The sequence below is a fragment of the Parambassis ranga genome, chromosome 8 (genome assembly GCF_900634625.1).
Source record: "Parambassis ranga chromosome 8, fParRan2.1, whole genome shotgun sequence".
Taxonomy (NCBI): domain Eukaryota; kingdom Metazoa; phylum Chordata; class Actinopteri; family Ambassidae; genus Parambassis; species Parambassis ranga.
In genome coordinates, this window is record NC_041029.1 from 17,436,006 (window position 1) to 17,458,241 (window position 22,236).

General features: G+C 44.7%; 1 protein-coding gene across 1 annotated transcript; it reads left to right on the plus strand.

Annotated features, from left to right (window-relative positions):
• The first annotated feature begins 5,805 nt into the window (after window positions 1-5,805).
• gng13b (guanine nucleotide binding protein (G protein), gamma 13b) lies at window positions 5,806-17,370 on the plus strand. The gene is made up of 3 exons (XM_028412092.1): window positions 5,806-6,170; window positions 12,156-12,282; window positions 14,524-17,370. The coding sequence occupies exons 2-3, from the start codon at window positions 12,185-12,187 to the stop codon at window positions 14,627-14,629; spliced, it is 204 nt and encodes a 67-aa protein (XP_028267893.1). The 5' UTR covers window positions 5,806-6,170; window positions 12,156-12,184; the 3' UTR covers window positions 14,630-17,370.
• The last annotated feature ends 4,866 nt before the right edge of the window (window positions 17,371-22,236 follow it).

Below are 22,236 nucleotides of genomic sequence, written 5' to 3' on the forward strand. Positions count from 1 at the left end.
GAGAGGGAGCTGTAAATAGAAAAAGAGCCTGAATGCCGTAATGCAGCCATGAATAAGAGATGTTCTGAATGCAGCTTTGTTGATGCGTGCACACAGACACACAGCTCAGCGTTCCATTAGAGGAAACCCGGGCCATTAGCAGCTTTATCTTCTTTGTGTGGGACAGCAGTGACAAGACAAACCCCTTCCTCCTCCCTCCAGCGCACAAAAACACACACAAACTTTTAGCTTTAACACACACACACACACAGTGTCCCTGATGCAGATGTTCTGGACGCGTTGCTAAACTGTGTTTTATCTGCGATCATAACAACAGAGGAGGCTCAAAAAGTCCAGAGAAAAAGGGATTCGTTTCCAAAAAGGCCGTCCCTCCTTTCATGCTGCTAAGATGCCTCAAACAGCTGACAGTGTGCACGGAGTGTCTTTGCCAGCCTCTCTGAATGTGCAATTACAGAATGTTTCATTGTTCAGGCTCCATTCACAAAGCGCTCGCCTCCTTCTGTGCAGATAACCATGCCTGTGACGGGCTGACAGCACAATGCTCCGTCTCCCTCTCACACAGACAACATGCTTCCAACGTGACATTCAGAGTCACATCAGCACAGACTCATTTCAAACTAATGGGAGACGACACGAAATCTGCTCCCGTCTCACTTTGAAGCTGAGAAATAAACGGTCATTTTAAATACCTGGAGGTAAAGTCAAGCTTTTTTGATACATGAGCAGTTAGTGAGGTGAAAATGGACGACAGTGAACTAAGAAAAAACACTACAGCACAGACACACAACCAGAGGTGGAGGAAGCACTGAAGTAAAAGTACAAATACCCAGCAAAGTATATACTCAAGTAAAAGTAGAAGTGCTGCATCAACAATCCTACTTAAGTAAAAGTCTTAAGTACTTTTAAAAGTACTTAAGACTTAAGACTTGAGTATTCAAAGTAAAAGTACTCACACACTGAATATATATGATTGATTTCCAAAGGATGTGAACAGGTTAAAATAATCAAAGTAAAATGGAGCATGTGTAGTTAATGTCCATGTTCAGTCCAGAAGCAGCTGTGGACAGGTCTGTGTGTCATGAGGCAGGCTGTGGGCATCAAGTGAACAGAGAGGCTGCTGATAACAAACAGGCATTCAGCATGTTTACTGTGTCAGTGTTCCTGTTGTAGATTCATGTTATGATTCATGTTCATCAGACATTCATGGATGGACCTGTGTTAGCAGACAGCAGCTAACTAGTTAGCTCACTGAGCCAGAGCACCGGCATCATGACTGAGGCTCATTATAGAAACACAGCTGCAGCGTGACACCAGCTCCATGCAGAGTCTGACCTCTCATCAGTCCACACTGTGTTCATCACATGGAACAAGGAACTACAGACACTGGAGACATGTAGTGGAGGAGAAAGTCCAGGTAACAGCTGCAGCATGGAGTCAGAGGAGAAAGTATGAGCTGTTATTTTTACTTAAGTATAAATACATAAAAATTACTTAAGTACAGTAACAAAGTACAAATACTTAGTTACTTTCCACCGCGAGTTTATATAGTTTATATAGAAAAAAAACGATGAACTGAACAGAGTCTGACACTGAATTAGATTGCACCTTTTACACCGTCACTTATCTTTCCACATGTGCGACTGTCAGCAAGCACACATGCAAACAAAAAAACACACAAAGCCTGCACGCACACACACACACTCTGATATGTGTGCACTTGACCTGGATAGAGACAACAGGGTGGCAAGTCGCCCCATTGACTGGGTCCATTAGGGGCCAAAGTGCAGCTGAGCCACATGCAGCACAGCCACAATGAAACACACTGGATTACAGAGAGACAGGCGGGCACACAATGGAGCGGGGCAGGGTGGCGGCGCTGCTGCTGGAGGTGGTGGAGGAGGATAAGCGAGGCAGGATGATGGAAGCAGCAGGAGGGAGAGAAGGACAGAGGAAGGAGAGATGTAATCTGTTTTCATAGAGGTTCCATTTTTACACTGTAAATACATGTAAACAGCTGTTTCCTTCAATTTATGATGTGATGTGAAAAATGTAACAAAGAGGCAGATTAACAGACAGACGTCCGTCATCAGAATTTGTCCAGATGAATATTTTTAAAGTGTTTTTTGGGCGTGACTAGAGGTCGGAGTTTTGCGGTTCAAACTCTTCGTGAGACACGTCGCACAAGAAATCCTTCTGCCTCCAGTCCCTCCCAGATGAAGCCCTGCGTCTTTTCCAGCCTGTGCTCCATCCATTTTTCATGTCTGTCCTGGTCAGTCAGTCAGTCCGGTAATGTAAAGCCGAGGTTTCTGATGTGAGCTTCCATCTGAGATGTGCATCATGAATTAATGATCAGTGCTGAGTAAGACCCTGTCTCTAAGTGCTGCTGCTGCTGCTGCTGCTGCTCACATCACTACTTACATCTGTGTGTGTTTCCCAATTTTAAAAAGCTCCACCTCTCTGCACGCAAGCAGGAGCAGCTCCACATCCACAGGCAAATATCGGCAGGTAAATTATGGTGGAGGTACATTGTGAACAGTCATTACTTATAGAGGCCCTGTCAGAGACTGGGATTACCTAACCCTCGTCCATTGACAGCCGCTAATATCTGGCTTTTCTCTTCACTGGGAAAGGGTGCAGTAGTAGTAGTAGTCACAGGGCAAGAAGGTTCCTGGTTCGAATCCGGCTGGGGCCTTTCTGTATGGAGTTTTTCCTGGGTACTCTGACGTCCCCCTGCACACCAAAGTCCTGCATGTTAGGTTATTGGGGATTCTAAAGGTGTGGGCACAAGGGATAGTTTGTCTCTCTGTGTTAACCCTGCAACAGACTGGCAACATGTCCACAGTAAACCGACAGCTGGGATAGGCTTCAACAATAAACAGGTTGAGAGCTTAGATAAAGATCATGGGTTGGCGTTAAAACACGCAAAAACATTTAGGAAAACCGTCCACTCCTGCCATCACCACGTTTGGTTACCATCACGGTGGGTTCCAGCTTCATAAATACAGGAAGATGCTTCTGGAGAAACACCACTGAGCACCGAACAGGCCTCCAACAAACTGGATGAATTACAGTCAATGCATCGCGGTCGACTGACTCGTCAACTTAAACCAGGAGGCTTTCACTGATGGATCCAACGCACACACACACACACACACACACACAAAGTGCACACATACAGTAAAACATGGTATGCAATCTCTGAGCTGTGTGCGCATCTACACAAAGAGCTGTAATCTAATCTAATCCAGACCCTCTTTACTGGCTGTGAGCACTCATCAAATAGGTCACACCATGAATTACATCAGATTAATGGGAATGGGTGAAAGAGTGGTGACTTCCTGGATTAGAAAGAGCTCGTGAAAAGCCCGAAGCCAGAAGGTGTTTCCAGAACGTTCCGCATTCAAAGGGTCTGTTGAGTTTGAGTTGACATCAGCATACGAGCATGTTTGCAAAGACAAGGCTGATTACAAGCTGTGTGTTCGGAAAGATTGAAGACTGATTTGTCTTTTGTGACGAATTTATGTCTTCAAATTTGTTGTTGGCACAAGAAACTGGCTAATAAATCCAAAATTCTGAATTATTCTGATGTATCATCGCCGTCTGTGCTCACATGCAGTGATCGTAGCATCTGTACGCCGCCTGGAGCAGAAGCCTCTTCGGCCCTCTGCTCTTGGGAATCAATAGTGTCAAGAGACAGAGAGAGGGAAAAAAACTTTTCAAGGTTTTGTAGGACAGCCAATTTCACACTCTGTGTGTGAGTGGTGGAGAACCTCTGCTCCCAGCATGAGCGCTGAGCTCTGGGTCCAGCCGCTGACTGACAGCAGGTACAGGAAATGTTCTCTTGTCCAATGGAAAATAATTAGTTTTTTTCCAGGGGGACCTTAAAGAGTGGCGGACCGTGACCCTGAGAGGTGAAGGGGACTAATTCCATCAGGTGTCTCTGCTCCCTGAGATGGTCACAGCTCTTAATGAAGCCTGTAAATGTATCAGGTGAAGTGTTGGGGGGGGGGGGGGTGTTCTTACATTTAAAACATCAATGAAGAATCACACGACTCTGTATCGATTCATAATGTGTTGTTAATGAGCTGCAATACCTTAGCCAGTGTTCATGTTCATTGAATTCTGGACTGGGATGGGATGAGAAAATTGATGGGATGAAACCCGATCACTGTCTCAGGATGACATCCCATATGGCTGGGAGTAAATGTGAGCTGGAGCAACACTCACAGCAGCCCTGCAACCATAGACATTATACAGACAGCTATGGTCAAAGCACCTCTGACATCACCCTATGTGTAATCCACGAGTTTGGCAACAAAGAGGCAGATTAACAGACAGACACAACGTCTGTCATCAGAATTTGTCCAGATGAATATCTGTAAAGGGAGGTGTGGACCTATGGGTGATTGCTCTGATGTCTGAGCATTAGAATACACTTTCTGCCTGAGCAGCTGACCACTCCGACTCCCCGACTTTTTTTTTTTTTTTTTTTTTACAAATTGTCCCTTTAACTGCTCACTGGCTGTGGTCTTATGTTAAACCTCTCACCCCGAAGCCACGCCTCCAATCACATGGACGCCATCACCTGAAGACGAGCTGCGGTCTGTGACCTCGGCCATCATGCACGTACCTCTCTGGTGCACAGAGCAGGAAGAGAGTGACAACCAGCCAATACTCCTACAGGGTCCACCCGGAGGATTGGCTGATGTTTTTATGTTTTATAGCTTCAGATGATTCATATTCTTCGTTTTAATGAGAAACTGCCGAACTAATCGGTTGCTAACGGATTGTAAAGAGAAGTTACACTAATTTAACAAAAAGTGCTTCAGAATGAAATCTCCTACCCGACCTTTAATGGCAGATGGTGCCAGTTACTTATATCTGCTGATTCAGCATTGGATTTTTTTAATGGTCAGCTCAGGCTCAAATTCATTTACTGTAGTGTGATGTTATCTGAGCAGAACCGAACTGTGACTGAAAAGAAAAAGCAAAATGAGAAAAGTGGATTCTTGCACTCAATAGCCACTAAGATCAATCAATCAGTCAATCAATCAATCAATCAGCTCACTATAAGAAGCTACATGCACAGTGGAGGTTTGGTGACACCAGCAGAAAGTGATCACATGGTTTTTTTAATAAGCCGTCAATAGGCTGATGATTCCCCTATTGAAAAGTTTCTCTGCCATTTTTTTAGTTACCATGGCGACAGGTTCTGTCCTGACAACAACTTTTTACAGACAGAATATTCAGATGCAAAACACTAGAATTCAGTCCTGACCGTTGGTTCGGTGGTGACTGTGTTATATTACATACACTAATGGAATAAATGCAGATCCCTCTATGGTCAAATGTTTATGTGAAATAAAACAAAGTTTCCCTCCAGTGGAGGAAATAAATCTGCCTTTTACAGATGGAGCTATAAGTGGCCATATTAGGGCAGAAATCCAGAGTCTGGCAATGGGGGCAAAAAAAGGGTCAACACGCGCGCGCGCACGCACACGCACACACTGACACCAAACACACACACACACACACACACACACACACACACACACACACACACACACACACACTGAGCAAAAAAGAGTGTTTCCTTTATTAACTCCACCTGCCGCACCACCTCCCCCGCCTCGCCTGGTAAACTCTCCAAACACATCCTCAGGGAACTCTCTCTCCCCCCCCCTCTCTCTCTCTCTCTCTCTCTCTCTCTCGTGCACACACACACAACACATGCGCGCACACACGCACGCACGCGCGGGCGCTCATATAGGAGGATCCCAGCTCTGAATCGGGGCAGTGAACGGCGGAGCGCGCACCGGACCACTTCGTTAAGTTGTTCCTTCCCCCGCTTCATCCTCGGGCAGCTTTGAGCTTCAGCAGCCGCCGGCCGGAGCACCGGGTGACACAGCCTCCTGCAGCCTCCTGCAGACCGCCTCAGACTGCTCGTCATCGTCTCTTTTACTCCGGAGACTGCGGATTTTTTCTACCCTTCATCTCTGCCGGTGGATACCGCGAGTGCGCACCGCCTCTGACGGACATTAAGTGCTGCGGTTTGTTTTCCAGCTGGGGGACATTCAAAACCCTCCATCCGTGTGCCGGACCAGCCGTCTCCTCTCTGCACCCGTCAGACTTGGAAAAAGAGCAACAGCCTCCACCGGCGCGTCAGTGAGGTAAGACCTGCCACTTCCTCTGTCAGCCTCATTACACAACACACAACACAACAAGCAGCACAGCTGCAGCTGGAAGTGACACAGGAGGTCAAACTGACCTTTATCATCAGCACCAGAAGTGCAGCGCGGTGCTCAGACTTTCCCTCCGTGCTGTCCGCCTCCAGCCCCGCAACACGCAGGCACCCTGGTAATAAGCCATATAGAACCCACGGATGTTATATAAAACTTAGATTTTCTCCTCCTCCACCTCCACCTCCACCTCCACCTCCTCCTCTCCTTTTCTGCCCTCATTTGACTCTGGTTTAAAGATAGGTGATGGGGCAAACGTTAAGGAAGGAGGGTACGAAAAGTTCTAACTCAATGGTGTCATGAAATAAAAGCAAAGAACTTTAGAATCATTAGCTGCTGTCTGTGAACCCACCTCACACACACAGCTGTAGCTTTGTCTCATGGTGCTGATGTGTTTTTTTTTATGTCTCTTCTGTGGTTGGTTTGAATCACTTGGTCGTTGTGTGTCCCTCTGTGGCAGTTTGGAGTCATTGTGTTACACTCTCTCGGCCTGTTTCCACTCATGTTGTAGTTGTGGTAGTTTTGGTTATTTTAGGTGTTTTGTGTTCTTTTGTGGTTGTTTTGTCTGTATTTGTGTTGCATTTCGTGGAGTTCACCTCTTCGCAGCATTCAGCCCTCTTTCTGCTCATTCTGTATCGATGTGTTTTTGTGTTTTGTGTTGGTTTTGTTGTCGTTTTAAAACGCCGGGGTGTGTCAGGCCATCGCTTTGGCCACGCCCCTCGCTCTCAGTTTGCTTTTCACCCTGTGGGTACGTCACACACACAAACATCCCATCCACGTCCAGGCCCCGCATTGATCAGCTTCCATCGACTGTATGTTTCCCGTCCCTGCAGTCAGGGCCGCACTGGTGTGACTGTCAGCTGGACTGGTTCCAGTCACTGAACAGATCAGCTGGTTGTATAAGTCTGTCAGCAGCATCGGGCCTCTGTCTTCCTCTGCAGCCTCCTGTCCTCAGTTTTAAGGAGTCTCTTCTGTCTTCCTCAGTCTCTACCCTCAGCTGGTCAGAGGAGCTCTGCCTGTTCCTGTCTATTTTTAGCCTCTATTTACAATGCAGTAGCTATACAGGCAAGAAGAGCCTCTCACTCTGTTTCCAATCATCCGTCTCTCTGCGTTTTATTTATCCTGCTCTGTCGTCCTGCTTTTATCTCCACCTCTCTCTGGTCTTCTAGTGTAACATCAACCCATCATCATAAGATAGCATTGATAGCAGCTCACCTCACAGTGCCACCTGCTCCACACACACACACACAGACACACACATAGTATGTGAGGCTGGGGAGATAGCCGAGCAGGCGGGGGGGTAAAGGTTAATCTTTGGATGCTTTTGACCTAAATCACTGTGCGACCTACATACCCTCCCCTAAAACAACTACCTACCCCACTTTCTCCTCCTCACACCCACCCACACATATCTTTTTTTAAAAATGCACACAACACACACACAAATACACAACTGCATGTTGGTACATAGCATAACAATGACAACTGAACAACACATTTCCATGCGGTGATGTATTTTTACTGTAGGTGTAAGTAAAATGTAATTAGCTTGTCCTGTTCTAATGATACTTTTGGGCAGGTTGAGTTACTGAAAAGAGAAAAAACGACCACAGTGAGACGTTAAAACATCCACAGTGAGATCTGAATCAAGCGCAAAGCACAAAAAAAATGTTTTAACGACTACAAAGAGATTTTAAATGACTGCAAAGAGGCTCAAACAACCTTTGAACTAATCCAAAAAGACTCAAAACAATCCCAGAGAGAAACGAAATAAACTACAAGAGATTTGAAACAACTACAACAAAAATGAAAAACCACTCCGGTGGTAATATAATATGAACACATTTGAGATTTGAAATGATTCAAAACAACCACAGAGATGTTAAATAACCACAGAGAGGCTGTGAGATTAAAACAACCACAAAATGACTGCAGGAGACTCAAACAAGCTCAAAAAGACGAGAAACTCAAAGCAGAAATTTGAGAGGACAGAGACGCAAAACAATCTCAGGATACATAAAAACAACCTGAAAGGTTTCAGAAGTGTGCAATGAAGCCAACAGAGCTACAAAATGTCGCAACTGCCAGTAGAGGTTCCACTGTAAATGCTAACATGGAAGTCAATGGGCTCCTGCCAATACACATCCTCACCACATCCTGTGTGAACAAGAAGCTCTTGGACTTTCTCTTAATGGCAGATGGTGGGATGCCAGATTGGGGGGGGGGGGGGGGGGGCAGTGAGAGAACCTTTGAGGAGGCTCTGTGACAGTGAGCAGACAAGAGAGATCAGTTTCTGGCACTTTTATCAAGAGATCATAATAAAGCTGCAGGAGATGTGTTTAATACTCTGCAGAGGCCTTTGAAACGTGTGGTTCAGGCTGAATGTGTTATTTTGAGTTGTTTTATCAACTAAATTGTACGTAACTAGAAAGCTGACAGAGAGAGAGAGGGGGGGGGGGGCTCTTAATGTGTGATGTATTTTAAATTTGTAAAAATGGACCGGGCGGACTCCGCGAGGAGGCGTCTTTGGCAGGAAGCTGCAGACAGAAAGCAGATACCAGAATGTAATGACAGAAAGAAAGTGGAAATGCGACTAATCTTTTTGATTCACACCTCACAGTATGCGACGCCACATGACAGCACGACGGTCCTGTCTTTATGTTATTTACATTGTGTGGTGTCTGAGGTCATGTAAAGCCCAGACGCAGGAGACAAACATAGACATGAAGGGCACATGCAGCACATTCAAAGTCAGGAGTCAGGAGTTAACTTGGGATTCAGGGTCACTTTGACTGCATGCTTATCGTCATGCTGAACAACAAACAAGATTATTGGTTTTTTAAAGTTATTATTTCAGATAGAAGTGTACAAAAGCAGGCCTCTAGCAAAACACGTTTGTGAAAAAAATCCCAATTTGTAACATTAGGATGGTGTAAAAGAGGCGGTGCACACTTGTTAGCCATTTATCATGCTAAAAGAGCTAATGCTAATATTCTTTGCTAAATAATACACTACAAGCGATGACATTTTGGCAGCAGTTACACTAGATGCTGCACTCTAAGTTGCAGTGACCTACAGTCACAACAGTTTTGACCTCTTAGTAATTTTTATGCTAAGCTAACATGACATGGTGATAGCCTTCTCATACATCTCTTAGTAAGGAAGTTGAAAATGTCTATAATATTGAATAACTACAACTAATTCATGTGAAAAAGAAAATCATTTTTTTATGTACCAGATCATCAATAATTAAGCAACCATAAGCGATAACTGGCAGTTATTGATCTGTCCTTGTCAGAGTGGAGTTTTAGTCGCTGTAACACAGCTAATCAATCATCTAGCTGGGCATACATGTAAAAGGCCGATGCATATCTCCAATTATTCAAACACCTCAGATTAATAAACCATTGAACACGCTTTAAAAAACAACAAGTCGACTGGACTGAACAAGAAAGGAAAAACAGAAGCAGTGATTCAGGGCGGTGTGTACACTCGTGTCTAATTGTGAGGTTGAGGAAAACACCAGGTGCAATATTACACGACAATGTGTGTGTGTGTGTGTGTTGGTGTCTTAGACTACAGGGAGGGTGATGGCCAGTTCCTGGATGAGATCAGGTTTCAGCAGCATCCTCCAGAGACGGCAGAGGGATTGGATGCTTTCCTCACTCTAACTCCATCACTCACCATCTCCTTCATCCCTATTTTCACTCTCCACCTCGTTTCCAGTTTCACATCTATTTGTCTGCGCTATCCATCTATTTCCCAGCTTCTCTCTCTGCGTCTCCCTCTCTTGTTTCCTGGCAGTGTCTTCGTCAGTCTCCTGTCTTTATTCATTTTCTTTCCACAGATTCATCCAGACTCATCTTTGCTACTTTTTCACTCCCTTTCCTGCATCGGTCTGTGAGACGGGCACAAAGACTTGATGCAAACGATGTGGCAATATCCAGGCCTGAGAAGTTAAAGCCACATTGAACAATCCATAAGACACAATTAGTTTTTAGGTAGATCAGATTTTGGCTCCTGAATCCACGGATTCATTGTCGAAAATAACAGAAGAAGCACTGGAAGAGATTAGCTAACAAATATAGATGAGCTAATGTAAACAAACGGATGACAAATATTCACAAAAACCATCCCAACAGTCAGATTTCCATCTCTGCTAATGATCTTCAGACACAAATTTGGATTCCCCCCGATAGCTCTATATTAAGTAGCTAAAGATGTAAAAAGAAACTGAACTGCATGCTAGCTTAAGAAGCTTCTGTATGTTTGCACAGGAGATGTTCAGAGTCTGATACACTCTACATTCTAAACTGGAAACTACAGAACAAATGTACCATATAAATACACTTTGCACTAGACAACATGGAAAACCTGCAGTTCCTCAAATGGCCACTTGAGGCTGTATACTCATGCACCCCTGTGCTTCAACAGGTCCGGCTTTACAGCACTCCAAAAATCATATGTGTGGTAGCAGAAAGCTCATATATGTTTATTTACAGTCTTCTGCGTAGCTGCTCTTTTGGAGTTGACTAATGTTTGGAGACACCCTCAAGTGGCCATTTGAGGGACTGCAGTTTGGGCCACTTCGGTGTAAGCTTTTTTTTTAGACTTCAAATCAGGAAATGTTGAGTTTTTTTCAAATTTGTCCAAAGCATAAAAAAAGAGAAGACATTAGTAGCACAGAAGTAAAAACGATGTGTAAAGATGCGCCCAGCCAATAGTTTTCCTCCATCTCAGTAAAAATAGCAGCAGTGTTTCAGAGCTATTTAAATATAGACTCTGATAAAAGAGAGTATTCATCAGCATCCTCGCTACGTGGTGTAGTAGGTGTTGAACTCAGACCTGCGATCCCCGGCCTCCGAATGCCCCCTCACTCACTAAACTGTCATAAAGGACAATTGCATAATATCAAGCGTTATTCAATGCCCCCTTAAAAATACCACTGTTGTTTCTGTGTTGAAGCACCTCAACAAGATCAATTCTGAGTGCAGACCAGACAAGCACTCTGCTCACCCGAATCCTCGAATGACTCACACAGACACACACACACAGAGGGGCAGAGTATTACTGAGAGAATATAGTGGACAGAGAGCGTGGGTGGAGAGTGAGAGGAACAGAAAGGAAAAAGACGCAGCGGAAGAGGATGAAGATAACATCGCTGTGGAGGGATGACCACTTGTCAGCAGAGCGATACAACCGCAGTGTAGTTGGAGCAGATTTCACACGTTCTCTCGGCAGAGGCAGAGCTCCTCTCTGGGGTGTGAGTGCCCCTGCTTGGGAATCACTGTAATAAAGGATCCCATCCAGCTTCAGGTGCACTGTAGCCTTCTTCCTCTGTTCTTTTTTTTTGCTTCAGATTGCCCTGGAGGCGGCGGGGTGTGAAGTTGAAGGGGAGTGCTAAACACTCATCTCATAGAGTGAAGTTTAGTGTTGGGGCACGTCGCTGCAAATGCACACAGGACAGGAAGGGAGAGAGGCTGATGGGAAGAATCAGGACACAGCTCCAGTACATGGTGTCCTTTTCCTTCCTGTTTGTATAGAAGCAAAGCGTTTTCTCCTCATAAATGTGGCTATTACTCAAAGTACGTGTGACAGTAAACAAGAAACGAACCAAAATCTGCAAATGTAATTAGTTTAAACGTGGAGCCCAAAGGACCCAAACGAAATGAACTGGATGTATCCTGTGGTGATAAGAGGGTCTGCCAGTTCTGGCAGCACGTGCTTGTACTCTCTTGAATCTGACAGGCTACTCTTCTACTGCCTGTAGGTGGAATCACTAAGCAGCAGTTACACATCAGATGTACTTTGTGGTGTTCTTGCTGCGGGGCACAGGTGTATCGAATGTGTCGGCTGCCTGCTATTTAACAGTGCGCGGTATAAATAGAAGTCTGCTCCTGCTGTGTGTGTGTACAGGTAGAGAAGCCCTACATCAAGCTGCAGCCATGGATGAGATGGACCTGCCCCAGATGAAGAAGGAGGTGGAGAGCCTCAAGTACCAGCTGGCCTTCAAAAGAGAGAAGTCCTCCAAAACAGTGACTGAGTGAGTCTTTAAAACATGCAAATCCAGACTGTCATTTCTGTACGATGTGGTACAGCCAGGGCTTAAAGCTACAGCCTTGCATCATGGTTTGCCCCAGTGAGGGTCCTGGTGTTAATGGAGAGATGACAGCAGGAGGCAGTTACGCCATCGTTTATGCTGTATAAGATCTGCTTTTTGGAGGTAATACCAGCATCCAAAGAGCAGCTTTCTGAGGTTTGTAGTGATTAGCTTACATTAGCACATTAGCACAAAGTCAAACACTGCTACCCCAGCTCTGGAACTGCCAGGGGTTGTAGGAAGGTGCAGTTCCTCAGTTGGCCACCAGAGGCTGGCTCGATCGATGTAGACCTCCATGATATAGGCCCCGTTCACACTGGGGAAAAAACTGTGGCTTAAGCAGGATTTGGCCGCATCCAGATCAATCCAGATGTGATTTTTTTCCGAGTGTGAACACCTCCAATCCGGCTGAATCCAGTTTGATTTCAAGCCGGCTAGATCCACCCTCGAGAGGTGGATCTAGCAGGATTGGCTCAAATGTGGCTCAGGTGTGAATGCAAATGTGGCTAGCGAATCCGGCTAGCCACATTATTAGCCATATTACGAGGCGCCACCTAGTGGTTTGGAGAACAGCAAACATGCTGGATGAAGCCAGATTGAGTGCGGACACAACTGTGTGCTAGCCAGATTTGAAAATAGGTCTGAACGCATCCAGCTTAAAGGCTGTCTGGGCTCAATCCTACTCTAGCTGGAATGACTTTCTCCAGTGTGAACAGGGCCAAAATGTCCAACTTTACACTGGAAATAGACACCTACAGCCTGGACTCTCGCATGAAAACTTTAAGCTAGATGGTGAACAATCATTTTCAGCAGTCTTACTTTACAGTTCCTGGATGATCCAGTGAACAGTGCCGCTGCTTCAGAGCCTCATATCTCTTCAGTGGTTTCTTTTTATATTCACATAAGAAGCAGGGTTTCAGAAACACTGACCCTGGATGCTTTGAGAAGCAGCATTAGTCCAAAGTTTCTGATGAAGCCTCAGATGAAGTGTTTCTTCTGAGTTTTTCTTGATTGGTGCTTAATCTGGCGGCGCCGCAGTGGAAGCATGAGACAGATAAAGAGAGCGCTGGAAGGGAAACTAATGATGGCCACAGCTCTGCTGAATGCTAAGATGATGTGACTGTGACAGTAGCCTCTAAGACAGTGCTAGTTAATTAAGTCATATCACCGTTATCTGTAATCATCATGCTGGAGTGACTAATGATGTCAAATAATTCACATTATTTAAATATAGTGTTTATCAGAACAGCAGGAAGGAAGTCCAGACTCATATGTGACAACAGTACCCCTCAAATTTTAAGACTAGAATTAAGGCTTTACAAGGCCGTGCGCCCTCCTGTGGTCCTAGTGTAAGTGCATGTAAAATCTTAACTTGGACCCAAGAAGATGGCGGAGAGTTTTTATCGTAATGTGCATTTAATGTTGTAAAAGTGGCTATTTGAATCCAAATGTTTGATATGTGGGGAAATATGTTTATTAGCCTAGCCAAGCTAAGACCCTGTTCACACTGGGAAAATCAATTCGGGCCATATCTGGATATATCTGGATAGTTTTTTTCTGAGTCTGAACAACGTGAATCTAGATCTAGATCCACCTGTTGGAGGTGGATCTAGCCGGATTGGCTCAAATATGGCTCAGGTCTGAACGCAGATACTTCCGGTTAACAGAGACAGTGTCCGGGTCGCGTACAAAAGCGGTATGAAAACACCCGTCGAACTCCACAGGGCTGCAAAGGAATAAACGAAAGAACGAGCGACACGACCCAAAAAACGCATCTGCACACACGTTCCTACTGCGGCCTAAACGGACTCTGTATATTACGAGGCGCCACCTAGTGGTTTGGAGGACAACAAACAAGCCGGGTTAAGCTGGATTGAGCGCGGACACGCATGTGTGAAAATAGGTCTGAACGTATCCAGCTTAAATCTGGATTCAATCCTACTCTAGCTGGACTGACTTTCTCCAGTGTGAACGGGGCCTAAGCTAATAAATTCATGTTGGCCACACCAATGATGGTTTGTAAAGATACTTAAATACGTGAAATGTTACTTTACTACTCATTCTCTTTACTTGTATGGGAATTAAGGGACTTAATCTTCCTCTGGAATTTTAAAAATGCCTCCCTCTCTCTCTCTCTCTCTCTCTCTCTCTCTCCCTCTCTCTCTCTCTCTCTCTCTCTAAAAGTTTGGTAAAATGGATAGAGGACGGCGTCCCGGACGACCCCTTCCTGAACCCTGAGCTGATGAAGAACAACCCGTGGGTGGAGAAAGGAAAATGCATCCTTCTCTAGAAGAACTCGTCCACTCTGCCATGACCGTTGAACACACTCCCTCCTGCGCCTACAGACAACCCCCGGAGCTGCCCTTCCCAGGACAGCGCCTCCTAACCTCTCACAGTGAATGTACAACAGTTGATACCCGAAAACAACTTACGACACCCACGAGAGCACACACTGACAGACACACACTCATCACCGAAAACTCTGGGTTTTCTCCTGACTGCCGCACATTCACTGCAACGTTACTCCTGCCACGGCAATGCATCCTAACTATGATAAGATGATGACGATCGAAACTTGTACTCTGTGTCTTTATATATGAATATAACAACTTATGTATGCAGCTGCCAATCACAAGCTTTTTATCTGCAGATTGTTTCTTTTCTTCTTCTATTTTCGAGCTGCGAGGAGCTGTAGAGTCACATTCTGACTGTACATCAGTGCTGGAGGAGGTTTGATCCATTGTGAGAGATCAAAATGACGTCTTGCTAGGTTTAATTGTAAGTTAATCAAATATCCAAATCTTTAATTGGGAAAAAAACAACATTAAAAACTGCATTGAACAACTTAAATTAGATCAGGCACCTCAAGGCATGTAGCAAAAGAGGCATTCTAACAGTAAAGCTATGGTTTATCAACATTTTCATGAAAAATATTAATTGATCGCCTACTTAACAGTCAAATTTCCATCTCTAGTGCGCAAGTAAAGAAAGATTTTCTGGGTGAACAGAAGGTGTGGCATGCTAGCGTAGCAGCAGTAGCTCCTGTGTGTCTACAGAGGCATTCAGAGAATTTCATGGCTGTGAATACATGTTGAAAAATGTGTTGACATAAAAGTAATGTTGAGGTTCCTATAAAATTTGGCCAATGTAGGAAAAAAAAATCCATGTTAAAAAACCCAAATAAACACAAAACCTGAACATTAGAATTTACAGTGAGACCAAGCTGGAGCTCTGTAAGAAGCAGCGTGCTTGGGCTTCATCATCCTCCCAGATGTGACTCGTACAGTTTCCGTAATGTGTTTCTGAATTGCTTGTTGAGCATGGTTATCACACCGAGATCTGCAGCCGGCGTTGTTTTGCTTTAGAAGCTCCCTTTGTGTTGTCGGAGCAGAATCAAGCTCTGGTCGGTCCCTGGAGGGGCTCGAGTTTACTGCTCCTACTCCTCTACAGTCCTCTGAAGACCACACAGACACACACACACACACACACACACAACACATTAAACCATGCGCACACATCGCCTCTCCACACATGTACAGACGGACCCCTTTAACTTATTAACTTATTTATTTATTTATTCATGAGACCTCTTCTTCACCTTTTCTTTACACACTTCCTCTGACCCCAACTTAAAAAAACAAACAAGCTAAACGACACCTTGCCAGATCACCACCATCTACTTACTGCCTTGTACACAGTTTCCTTAAAATGAGAATGTATACATGTGGCACGAGGTTCAAACATCACCACCGACCTCTAACCCGGCCTGCGGCTGTGCGTGCATGTGACTGTAATTGTGTGTTTATGTGTGCGCATATTTTCGGACATCCCAAGTGGATTGTGAAGCACACATGCAGCTGCATGACATGGACACACACACACACACACAGGCAGGCTCGAGGCTGAGCAGATCAAGTAAACACACACAAACTGCTCAGTGAGAAAGTGCATGAGGGGAGGCGTGGCAAGGATGTGGGATTTTTTAAGAGACTCGGGACAGTGTGGCCTCGTGTCGTCTCAGTACTTTGGTGATTTTATGTTATATTTAATAAAAATAAAGTCAAATATTCTGCCTTTAGAGAGGCAGCATGTCTTCCTGTAAGACTTTGCTGAGGGGTAAAGATAGCGTCCAAATTTTATGTGTTGATCAAAATCTGGAGAATATGAGCTGCAGTGAGGTCAGGTACAAAATGAAAATGATCAGTATCTAGACCTCAGGAAATGACCTGACATGAACCAGCTGCATCCTTGGAAGCAGTTTGAAAATAATCCGGCACTTGAATGAAAATGCTCGGCAGGTGATTGAATCTTGATTGTGATTGAACTGAGCCAGACAGGTCCAGGTGAGCCTGAGGTTGTTCCTGCCAAAACGAACTACCGTGGGATGCTGTGGTCACAGAACTTCTCTCACAGATTCACCTTCTTCACAGGAGGTTTCTGTCCAAGGAGGAGCGGTAGAAGGTGATACTAGCATCCCCTGCTAGCTGGATTTTTAGCTTTCTGTTTGGCAACAACTAAACCTGAATGTCCAGTTAGGGGGTTTTGAACTGTTACTTGAACCCTGCACTTCCTGTGTAAAAGGGCGTGGTTACTCCAAAATCATCGTTTCGTTTCTGAGCTTCTCCTCGCTGAAACTTTTCACTTTGCCTGATTCTGGTTTTAAACTCTCACCAAACGTAAAGTCAAACAGTTCATGAGGTGACTCCTGGCCGGCCTGTCCCGGGTCCGTTTTCTGTCCAGCTACTGTAACTTTACTTGTTTTGGTTTGTTTTTATATGATTTGAACGTGGGTATGTATGTATGTTATTACTATTATCCTGACAGCATAAAACCTTGTCTAAATATTTAGCAACATATTCCTTGTGAGAGTGCTTTGGACAAAAAAAACAAAAAAAAAACAATTATTATGCATCAGATCAAACGTCCTAGAGTAAAGATGACGGTGATGAGCAATAAATTCTAGACCATTTTTTTATTGAATGTTTTACAAAAACATTTATCTAACTGAATAAAGTAGAAGATTTTTAGACAGCTTGGTTTCTCTTGAATGGTTTTTATGTGAAACTGTGCGAAGGCTAAAGAGGATGAGGGGGGGTCCTTCCTCCTGACTGCTTCTCCAACACATGAATAATAGAAAACAGCAGATATAGGAGGACTGTCGGTGCCTTTTGGTTTCCTACTTCTTCTCTTTCACTGTCAATTTCTGTCCATGGACACATTTTTTCCTCCATCCCATCCCTCTCCTACGATTAATCCAAGTTTATACGAACGTGGAATTACAGCTCATTTATTCCAGACACGCTGTCAGCCACTCCACATATATAGATATAAAAAAGAAAGATTTCACTTGTGGGCATGAAATGCAGCCTCTTGATTACAGACAGAGCTCTATGACACGTAGCTTATGGCTAATGCTATCGAGCGTTTATGGTTGTATAACCGTCATCACTGACAGCTGGAAGGTTTGATCCCATCTCAGCAACGTAAATAACTTGTAATCTCTGCAGAACATGTGTACAGAGTTTAAAATAAGAACCCTCACAGTGGCCCGTATACACAGCCGCCAAGTGGCCAGAGTAACAAAGTGGCAACATCCTGTCCTGAAACTTCAACATTAAGGTTTGGGGAAACAATTCTTAGCTAGGTTTATATTAAAAAAAAAAACTATTATGTTCCATGGTAACAATCGGAATGATCGGAAAGAGGTTTATTACCATGTATGTTTTCACTCAGTATACGCCTATGGACGAACTGTAGGTTTCTGAAGTGTTTTGGCCGAGCAGCAGCCTCCGGGGCTCAGTAGTTCACGCCGAAACCACAAGGGGCTGGCTCCAGAAGCGAGTCATTTCCCATAGACTCCCATGTTAAGATGGCCGACTTCACAGCAGAAATGAACATGTTTACAGCCTGGTACAAAAAACCATTCTGGTCTCAAATGATAGGTTCTCTTCTAGTGTCAGCTGTACGGGGGTGAATTTTCTTTACAACTCACTCGCTTTTACATTATATTCGGACTTAAAATTATGCATAATTATGGGCGTTGCCACTTTGGCGACAGACAGTTGCTGTATTGTTTTGGCGAACATGACGCTGCCAACACGGCGGCAGTCAGCACGTCCCGGAGCCTCCCACCGCGCCTCAAAACGGCTCTTCAGAAACAAACGGATGACGTCACGGAAGCTCTGTCCATAGTTTTTACTGTCAATGGTTTTGATACACTGTGGGAGGGTGCAATCGTCGAGAGGTGGAGCGCCAATGGAGCAGGGCTGAAAGCTCCAGGCAGGAGCACACGCTGACTTGTTACCCAGCTGTCACTCAAAGATGTCACAAAGACGTACAGTCGGACCAAAATGGGAATTTATTAATAGGCACAGTTTTTTGTACCAAGCTGTAAACATGTTTATCTAAATCGTGGGAGTCTATGGGAATTGACTTGCTTTTGGAGCCAGCCCCTAGAGGCCATGGGATGAACTGCAACACGTATCAACGAAGTGCAGCCTACATATGCACGATATGTGACGCAGTGGGAAGTGAGTACAAAACCTGCTTCAGGTTCAACGGTGTCTTCGCTCAGGACCCTACTCCGCCTGAAAAGACCTCCATCTACGGTCTGATGTCTCCAGCTGCGGTGGGAGGAAATTTGCAGAACCACACCTCCAGCCAATCGAAGTAGGTGGTCATGAATAATGCAGGTCCTCTGTAAATAGCTGCCAAAACAGCTCAGGGGAGGACGGGCGAGCAGGATCTGCGTCATCACTGTCAGTGAATAAAAATATCAATTTTCAGTCCGATATATTTTAAATAACAGGGAGAGGGGGAAGGTGAGACGGCTGAGTGATGCTCAGGGTGTGTCTGTCTGCTTTTTATGGGTCAACTCCCCTCAATCCCTCCCAACACACACTGACACACACACACTCACTAATGCACTCAATCCCCCTCACCCTCACAGCTAAATCCTCACCCCCATTGTCCCTTTCCCCCTGAAATCCTCAAACCATCTTTCCTACACACACAGACACACACACAGACACACACACAGACACACACACACTTTCTTTTCCCCAGTCTGTCTGCAGTTAGGGGCTAATGCACTGGTTAATGGCCTTCTAACCCCCTGTTCACTCTCAGATTACACACACTCACACACTCACACTCAGAAACACACACACACAACCAGAGAATCTCCGCATGTGTGTGCGCGAGCACATGTAGTCTTAAACACATGCTAGTTACCATGTTCCTACTGTATTCTTACACGAGCACTGAACAGACACTAATGGCTGTTGGTCCTCAGCCTGTATATTCACGAGTGGATTAGGATTAACAATCCACCACTACACACACACACAGAGTGTAAGAAGAGAACCAGAAGCAATCTCTAATGCACATTCTACTGCTGGTAATAATCTCTCTCTCTCTCTCTCTCTCTCTCACATACACACACACCAAACACAAGGGTGACTGCTCTCTGTGCTGCTGAGGTCACCACATGCCATCTAATCTAAGAGCTTTAATCCACTCTTTCAGGGACCTTCTCACTGCTCCCCGCGCCTCACCATCAGTGCATAGAGTTTATTGTTAGCATTAGCTTGCATCAGCATAACAGTGTAAGTTATAATGTTGTGACACACGACAGGCAGCAGACTTTAGCTGGTATTGTCTCGTGTGGTGACCAGCAAAGGTGGGACACAAACCCTGGACTCCTGGATTAAAGTGGGATGGCCCACCCCTCCTTCTCTCAGGTATTTCTGTGACTAAATACCATGCCAAGAAAAAAATGGATGCTTTGTGTTAGTGTGCACAAAAAACTCACATGACTGTAAACGACTGGCGTGAAGTCAGAGTCACGATACACCAAGCTAGCAGTCAGCTGAAGGTCAAAGTCAGGTCAGCTGTGAGTCTTTGTCTCTCAAAGTTTTGTGGCTGACACTACCCGGACCCTCGCAGGCAGCCTTATGGCAGTTTGAGTCAGTCGAATCATCGGCCGAGCTCAGGGTCAGTCTGTTGCGTGTGAGAGGTCAGGAGGGCGCACACAGAATGGTCTGCCCTTCCCTTTTCCACCTTCATCTCATCCAAATATTCCAAAAATATTTTCACATCATCATGGCTGCCGATGAAACTGAAGACCAACCAATCCAGCTGTGGAACAAACAAACCAATCCAGAAAGATGCTTCAATCACATTTTCACAGACCACTGCCACCTGCAGGTATGGAGGGGTACCTCACTCAGGTTGGACTTTTTTTGTGGACCAGTATCAAATAAATAAACATATTGGCTGATTATACTGGAAGAAAGTCCATGTTTTAACTCGAGGCCTGTATTTGATTTGAAAGTGCCACAGGCCGTATGGATCATCATATACAACAGCTGTGTGTGAGTAATATGAAGCACTAAAACCGTCTTATTTATTTTAATTGGAACACACAGGCAGCTTTGAAGCAGCCTTGTGTGTCACAATCCAGAAGAAAGTCTGTTTGTTTTTCCTGCCTCGCAGGCTATTTTTGGCCATTCAAAAACATTCGCTCTCTTCTCTGCTCCGACTCCCTTCACTCCAAATGTTTACTGTCTCTTTCTGTCTCAGGTTTTTTTTTTTAAAGGTTGTGACCTCTCTCTCTCTCTCTCTTTCCCCACCTGGTCTCAGGGATTACGGAGCTGATCTGCTGATCGAAGCGGAGGATTTTCCAATCGTCTTTAGTTTGCCATCATCTCTCATTATCACAGCAAGGGTTAATCCACCAGAGCTACACTCAGACTCTCACATAACACTCTGCTACACCCAGATAGAGCTGTCAAGAAACTCAAATGTTTTTACAGGTCTATATGCCATCTCCGGGCAGCTTTAAGTGGCAGACGCTGCATGCAGCAGAGAGTTACTGTTGAACATTTGCTCAGCCTCTGAGAAGGATTTGACTTCTGCACTCCTATCAACAAAAACTTTAGTATTACTAAATGGCACGGGCAGTTATACAGATAAAAGTTTTAATGGGCGAACCTAAAAGCAAGTATAAGATATTTTTACCCACGTCAAGTGAAAACAACGTGGCTTCGTGACAGGAGTCGCAGAGCGCTCACCTGCGTCTACAGAGCGTTATTTAATTCAATCACTCTGCTCATAACATGATGTCACTTTCACCTACAGCATACACACACACGCAAAGGGCAGGTGAACAGATAAGACGTGATGTTCTCCAAACAACCATCCAACACGATCAATATGGAGCATTCTAAACTCAAAAGTAAGAACATCTGTCATGGCCAAGTGTGGGTAAAATACATGCTATTACATATAAGGACATGTTTAATAACAGTGGTGGAAAGTAACTGTTCAGATCCTTTTTTTTTTTTTATTTTAGATACTGTAAACCAACCACCAACCTTCCAGTTATTGGACAACCCTGCTATCCCACTGCGCCACTGTTGCCCCCTTTCCCTTTGCAATGGAAATCAATCATATATATTCAGTGTGTGAGTACTTTTTTCTTATTTTGCTGGGTAATTGTACTTTTACTTAAGTACCAAGCTTCAGTGCTTCCTCCACCTCTGCTTATTAATAATCTAATGCCACATCTAAAAACAGTTTATCTTAGCTTTAGGAGCTTGTCCTTCCACCATTCAGCACTGTTTTATTAAAGCAGCTCATTCTAAAGCTTTGTTACAACTTATTGTAACTATGGAATGATCCAATGATTGTTAAGCACTTGCCTGGTTGCAAAGGATCGTAGACTGTAGTTAGCCTGATTGAAAGTCACATAAACCACCCAGATCACCTACAGTATGGGGTCCGGTCAACAGAGGGAGGAGCAACAAACAACAAGGAGAAACAACATAAGCAACATCTCAAGCTGAGAAATGAAGCCAAAAACTGCAGTTCCTCAAGTGTCCACCTGAGCCTTCC